Genomic DNA, 7,438 nt, shown 5'->3' with positions numbered 1-7,438 from the left:
GTTAATGATATTGATGATGATGGTAAAAATATTGCCAAACCTTTTCTCACTTGCATAATTTTCCCTCAACCCTGTGAATTACCCCCCCCCCCCAGTTTCTGCCCCAATGTGGCCTTTATTGCCAGGTTTAACTATATTAATCTCTATCATGATTATTACACAGATGTGTCATTTGTTTACAGATGAAACAAGATGAGTAAGAGAGAGAGAGGGGGGATACAAAGCTTGTAGAACTCCCTGTTTATTATTTGTTACGTCTTTTATTTTGAGATGAGTAAGAGAGTAATCTAAGGAGACGGGAGCACTCTCCGTCTTAGTATCCACCTCTCTATTAAGGTCACCTGTCTATAGTGGCCATGCTGATTTGATAGCCTCTATGAAGTGGGGGTGTTTCACAAAGACTAAGATCAACTTTTAGTTGGACTTGCATATAGAGGGCTCTCACGATTGGTCTCTCAATTATGATCTTTAGATAATATTCTTTCCTTCAATATTGAACTATGAAAAAGTTGAATTCTGTAGATGTGTGACCCGTTGAGAGACTATTGCCAGTAAATGGTGAGAGCAAACAGTGGCATGGACGGCCTGCCGTAGTTAAATCCAACTTAAAGTTGATCTTAGTCTTTGTGAAACACTCCCCATGTTTAATTTCATCACTCTCTATCATGCTTGTTTTACCGTTGTGTCTTTTGTTTACAGGTGAAGCTGGATGAGCAGGAGCGGGTGATCCAAACATTGGAGGGCTCCCTCAGGAGTGCCGGGATGGAGAGTGAACACAGACTGGTGGAGCAGCAGAAGGACTACGAGAGGAAGGTCCAGATGCTGATGAGAGAACTACAGGGAGAAGGAGGAGGAGGAGATGGAGGGTTAGTGATATATAGATATATATGGAGAGAAAGATGGATAGATAGATATATAGTTAGATAGATAGATAGGTAGGTCGCATATCCTGTTCATAAAATGTATCTCCCTAAATGTCAACTTGAAGTATTAAACTTATTGGCCCGTATTCTGCCCCCCCCCCTCGACAATTTTTGCGATAATTTTTTAACGCAAGAAAATCTTGCACTGAAATTCTGTGACTTTTTTCTTTCGAGTCCTGCTTTGAAAGAAATTTTTCGAAAATCGGACCTACCATTACAAAGTCACGTGTCCTTTTGTCTTTGCATGTCAGCCCGAATATCGCTCATTTTTGTGATTTGTGTACAAAACATATGGAAATCTCATTTTTCAAATAAAGAGATAAAACATTGGTTATTTGGTCTTGTTTATAGTTAAGGTGTTTATTTTGGGGTCAAAGTAGTTAAATTATAGTTGGAAATGAAATAAAACAACAAAAACAATGAATTTCATAAGTTAAAAAAACACAGAGATACATAAGAAATTATCAAAACAATAGATAACATAAGGCATAACCCTGGTTTTTCAATTTTTTGTGTTGTATTATTATTCCAAATGGTCTAACAAATATATGTAGTGAGAAAGAATGCTTAAATATGAATAATGTCTGATTTATGAGCAAAAATGTGAATTTGATGACCTTATTTGCATAAATTACCATAAATATGCAAATGAGTGAATTTTTCAAAAAATTGAAATTACCATAGTATTCTATACACTTCACTTGACACGTTGACAAATTTTCGCGGCGATCGGTCGTTTCACGGCCGAGATCATAGGGGGGGGGGGGGGGGGGGGGGGGGAAGAGAAGCCCCCCCCCCCCCCCCCCCCCCCCCTGGGCTATGCAGTTTCAAAATAGCCCGGGCTAAATAGGGTTAAGTCGTCCTGTCTAAGTCATGTTTAACTAAACAACTGTTTAAGTTCTGCACAAGTCGTGTTTAACTTTTAGTCACGACTTCTGCGCATTCCCAGTAGGCGTTAATTCTGACGATAGACCCAATGCGCATGTGTGCGCGTGCTGGTACCATGGTGAAGTGATCGTGACGTAATGACTAAACTACATGCATGTACTGTGTGTACGTATTAAGTACGTACATTGGATTGACAAACACACTAATAATATCACTTATCAGTGCCTCAGTGCTCGGAAGAACCAGAAAAGAAACTTCTCCAACAGAATGGTTAGTTTATTATAGATTATGGAATTTCCAAGATGTCACCAGTAGATAAAAATAGTTAATATTATGGAGAAAAAAAATTAGGCTACACAAGAAAAAATCCTGCAAAATGTATTTGAAATTTTAGAGGTTGCACGTACCATGGTTCTCCCCCGCAAGTTCGGGGTCAGCAAGTAGAGTGTACCTTCGTCGTTGAAAAGCAGCAGAATCGTGCCTTTAAACAGGACTTAAACAACCCCTCGCAGTTGTCTAAAGTTAAACAGGACTTAGACAGGACTTCGTGTTTAACTTTATTTAAACATGACTTCAGAATACCAAAAAAGTTAGACACGACTTCATGACTAAAGTTAGACGGGACTTAGACAGGACTTAGACAACTGTTTGGTTAAACAAGAGTTAGACACGACTTCAGAATAGGGGCCATTGCATGTAAATTCTACATTTTGCAAATTTGCAAATGCATTTTCCAAAAGCCAGTTTGAAGAACTAATTAATTTGAGTAAAGCATTCATCGTACCACAGCTCTTGACTTCACATATACCGTCAATGTTGGTCAAACAGTTTTTGAGCGTCAAGTAACTTGTGGCTGGAATGCTCCCCAGGGAGGGGAGCCCTGAATCCAATGACAGGGGGTACGGTATTGGTAATAGTATATCTGCGCTTAGAAACATTGTATTAAATTATTGTACATCTTATGAAAGAGTGTTTTATCCCAATCATTTAGTATCATTTTTGTGTGTTATGTGTTAACGCTTGGATAAACAGGAGGCATTGTTTGCGAGAGTGCAAAAATCGACTTGCGCCATGGTTGCTCATGTGATGTAATAAATAATTAGCAATTTTCTAGGTGTAAACTTTTTTTTGACTCACACGGTATAAGCAGAATATCATTATTATATATTTTTGCTCTCTTTGGTTGTAGCACCGCTCTGGAACTCAAGCTAAAGGAGCTGGAGAAGGATCTCTTCTATTACAAGAAGACCAGCAGAGATCTGAAAAAGAAGCTCAGAGAGTTTGTGCAGGCTAGTACTAGCTCAAGCAACGGACATGGTGAGATATGAAACAATTTAAAATATGCAAAAGAGGGAAGATAGAGAAGGGAGAGGGTGAGAGGAAAGAGTGTGGAGGGGGGGGGGGAGGGGCTGTAGACATAGAGCGAGAGAGAGATGGAGACGGGAGGGGGGGGGAGTGTTTCTAGAGGCTAGCACTACTTCAAGCAATGGACATGGTATGAACACAAAACTTGAAAATGTGCAAGTTAGAGAGAGAGGAAGACAGAGAGTCAGACAGAGATAGAGAGGGTGAGACAAAGAAAAAGATAAGCTAAGAGAGTTTGGAGACAGGCCAGTATTACCTCGAACAATGTAGAAGGTTAGGTAATATATGAGAGAAAGATAAAGATGAGTAACAGGTAAGAGAGAAAAGAATGTGAGAGAGAGAGCTTGTACGGGCCACCACTAGGTCACGTGGCAGAACGGTGCCAATTAACATACTGATTAAATTTCTTACCTGTTTAGCATTGATTTGTATTTGTTTGTTGATGTTACAGAGGAGGTCAAAGGTCATGGGAGTGCTCGTGGGATACCAGCACAGGGTGGAGATGCCGTACCTAGGGAGGCGACGCCCATAAGGAAGACACGGAGAGAGGTCCGAGAGCTGAGGTGAGATTGAAAACTGCCCAACCCTTACTGTGTTCCTATGTTCCATCGCATAAGTTAAAGAGGAGGAGGGGTTGGGGAGTGGGGTAAGAGGAGATAAAGAGGTTGTGAGCATGCTCATGGGATACCGGCCAATCAGCTTGGTGGAGATGCTATGTCTAGAGATGCCACATCCATTACAAAATCAAGGAGCTGATGTAAAATTGAAATCTGCAATTTAGTTCAGTGTGGGGTTCCCAGAGGGAAATGTCAGAGAATTTGAGAGAAATTACTTGTATCAGAGAAATAGCACTGAATCTAAATGCCTCCAATCTTTATGCAAGGATGTTGCTGTTGTTGTTATTTTTGTTAAAACAGTGCATATCATTCGGTTGTGAATATGTACGGGTTGCATCAATAAGTCTATTCACAAGTCACATGTTATAAATGAGAGTGCATATAACTCTTTTTACAGAAGCTATATTTGAAGCTATATTTGAAGCTTTAACAAAAGAGTATGGCGACATGGAACCCCTTACGTGTAGAGCAAACTATATTTTGGAGGTCATTACTCTATAACAGTTATTTTATGTATTGTTATTATTGTGTATTCTTTTGCAGCGATGCTGAAGTATCCCTGAGGAAGTCATCCGCAAGTCAAAGGTCATCTATCGTTGCTGGTAAGTCATATCATGGAGATGCTTCACTGCTCGGGAGGGTATTGGGATGTGCTGTGAGACTGCCATTAACCTTTAAAGATAAAGTTATGGTCATGCGATTGCATTGTGAAAGAAACGTTGTGGAATCAATCAGAAAAGGTCATCTAGCATAATTATTATTATTGGTGTGTACTGCAAGGTTCTGGAATCATCAAAATGATAAACAATTTGGCCCAGTCTTTGTAAAGTTACAAGCACTGTACACAGAAAAATGTATATGGGACTACATGAGCATGTGGCATCAAAATCTGTCCCGATTTGTATGCTAGTTACATGCCATATTTAGAATATTAAGGCATTTGAAGAGCCATGCTTTCCAGGCAACATTTTTTATCTGATGTTCTTCCACACTTGCATACTAACAATGATAACCCTCACAAATTATATAACACCTCTTCCCAGAACTCAACCTTCTCTTTAAGCTACCAAACCCTTTCCCACTCATTCATGCAGAAACGCTACGTACACTTGTCCACTGTAGCATTGCCAAAGCCTTTGGAACTCACAGACATAGTAAATTAAAGCTGTGGAATCATTATTTTGCTTATTGTATTAAGGAGTTACCGATTGAAGCGGGGTTCAGTGCAGACTAATATCTTTGACACTATATATTTGTCTTGTTTTAATATGCAGATTCCATTGAGAGTGTGACGAGTCGTGGAAACAACCCCTGGAATTAGTTGTGCCTTTCTATAATGCCCGGTTTCACAAAAATATCTGGTGCCCAAGTGATAAAGTATGTATAGTGTATACCACATGCGAACGGATCCAATAGAAAATCAAGTGGGTTTCTTGTTCATGCACAGACTGCTCTTTATTAATTCTTCAATTTTTTCTTCAAAAGCTCTAACATTGCCTACATGTGTGTAAATGTTCATATAAATGTTCTTGTGTAAAGAACCCCTGGTCAGCATCATAGCCAGATGGAGTGTCTTGCTGGCCCTGGTTTCACAGAAACACTGGACAAAACATGTGCCTGGATTGAATGTGTGTGCATACAGGGCATGGTCATGCACATGAAATTGTACTTATCCTGTTTTCACAAGATCTTTAGTACTGTAATTGTGCACTTACAATGTAGGTACTTAAAGTACCTTTGTTTTGAAGAGGTTCAACATGACTGTATAGATCACTTTAGAGATAACTTTTGTACAGATGACCCCCAAATATTCACAGATCTGTTAAACATGGAGACGTTGTGCATTTTATTTTTAAAAAATGGCTGCCAAAGTGAAGGAGGAGCTTTATGAAGACCTGTAGAAGAGTGTACTTCCACCTGTGTATCATAGAATGTACCCTTGGTGGATAAATGAATGATGATTACATAACATTTATGAATATGTATCCAGCATTTGTTTCGATGGGTATTGCTGATTTGTAAAAATGATATTTTGATCTGCCCAGATAGTACCTCCGAAGTCTCTTTATTGTACTAGTGTATGTGTGTTTTGTGTGTGTCATTGCAGTACTGTTTATTTTAAAATGTTTTCACCTCTATACTGAGTCACATCACCTTGCTACATGTAGACAATTTATGCTAATATATTCAAATTTTATGGTAATCTATGGTGATGTATTCTAATTGTATGTGTAAATATGATTCTGTTGATCAGTTGATATTTGTCTGATATTCACAAAACTCATGTAATCACATTTAGAACATGATGTGATTTGATAGCACTAATATATTGGGGACCAATATAAAATGCCCTTGAAACCTTGTGAGCAAACATTTCCCTATTGTAGGTTCATGATGTTCATGTATTTCACTTGATACAGTGTGCCTAATATTGTTTGATATTTGATGAAGTTTTATGTCAATAACTTTCAATTATATCCCAATATTATGAAATAGATATGCATGCAAACAGTATTATCCTAATGCATACAATCATGAATAAGTCGGTAGGTTATTTCAACTTACAATAAAATATTGCAAGACTTGTTAATGTATTCTATGCACTCACCTAAAGGCATTTTAGTTTACGATGACTAAGTTGCAAACTTGGCATCCACAAACATGTTTCTTGTAAGATGTTGCAAACTTTGAGGGGAAAAGGCATTTTTTCAGACTTGTGTTTTCAATTCAACTTTGTAAAAAAAAGTTAGATTCAAATATCTTTCTCTTTGTTAGGGATGTACTAACTTTTGTTGGAAACTGTTTCAAAAGGCATTAATACCAGTTTCCCAAGCAAGCTATACTTGCTAAGTACTGTACATACACCATTCTATAAGTGCAATCTAATTCTTGAAATATTCCATGTTCCGTTAGTCTTACCTTGTTATGTTCAAACATATATGCACTGTGTTCTTACTTTTATTAGTATTTTATAATTTGCCATGTAAAAACAAAAACAGTGTGTTGTTGCTTCATGTACATTGCATTTATTTGTATTCCATTTGTTTTTATGATTGTACAGACATAGATTTGGTTTTGTAATGAGTTGTGTTTGATTACAGTGTATTTTTATTTGAAAGAGTGCTATATAAATCCATCCAGTTTACATGCTAAGTTGTAAAATACATATGGATCTTACATTACTTATAAGATAAATACATATGGATCATACATTACTTAGAAGATAAATATATATTGATGATTATTACTTTCGTAGACTGATTTAAACATTCCCATGCAAGTATATAATTTCTTTCAATTTTTTTTAAACAGAAATATATGATATTCACATATGTATTGTAACACCACTGAACACAAGTACACATTATAGCAAATGCACAACTAATAATTTTAAGATGTTTTAATATATTACAGATCCGTTACTACTATTATAGTTTTTTTAAACAACAAAGAATTTACCAAGCTAACATCTAGAATGAAAAATAGATAAGATTTGAAGGGAGTCACATAAATGTCAGAAAAGAAAGCAATTTACAAAATAAAATAAAAAACTTCTTTTCCAATACTTCCAAGGTTATGAAACTGATAGGTAGACCTACATGCATCAGATATCTTTATTTTGAAGAATCTATCATTTTAAACTAT

The 7,438-nt window shown here is 37.1% G+C and overlaps 1 protein-coding gene across 1 annotated transcript in view; it reads left to right on the top strand.

The window, feature by feature from the left end:
* LOC756355 (kinesin-like protein KIF27) overlaps window positions 1-6,811 on the top strand; it is a 32,902-nt gene extending 26,091 nt beyond the window's left edge. The window contains exons 29-33 of the mRNA XM_030992624.1: window positions 700-866; window positions 3,001-3,128; window positions 3,628-3,739; window positions 4,337-4,395; window positions 5,068-6,811. Coding sequence (XP_030848484.1) covers window positions 700-866; window positions 3,001-3,128; window positions 3,628-3,739; window positions 4,337-4,395; window positions 5,068-5,114 — 513 coding nt within the window. The 3' untranslated portion in view covers window positions 5,115-6,811. The remainder of the gene's footprint in view (window positions 1-699; window positions 867-3,000; window positions 3,129-3,627; window positions 3,740-4,336; window positions 4,396-5,067) is intronic.
* The last annotated feature ends 627 nt before the right edge of the window (window positions 6,812-7,438 follow it).

Source organism: Strongylocentrotus purpuratus, unplaced genomic scaffold, assembly GCF_000002235.5.
Source record: "Strongylocentrotus purpuratus isolate Spur 01 unplaced genomic scaffold, Spur_5.0 spur5_scaffold_20, whole genome shotgun sequence".
NCBI classification, from domain to species: domain Eukaryota; kingdom Metazoa; phylum Echinodermata; class Echinoidea; order Camarodonta; family Strongylocentrotidae; genus Strongylocentrotus; species Strongylocentrotus purpuratus.
Note: the sequence above shows the minus strand (reverse complement) of the source record. Positions and strands in the feature narration are given on the sequence as shown.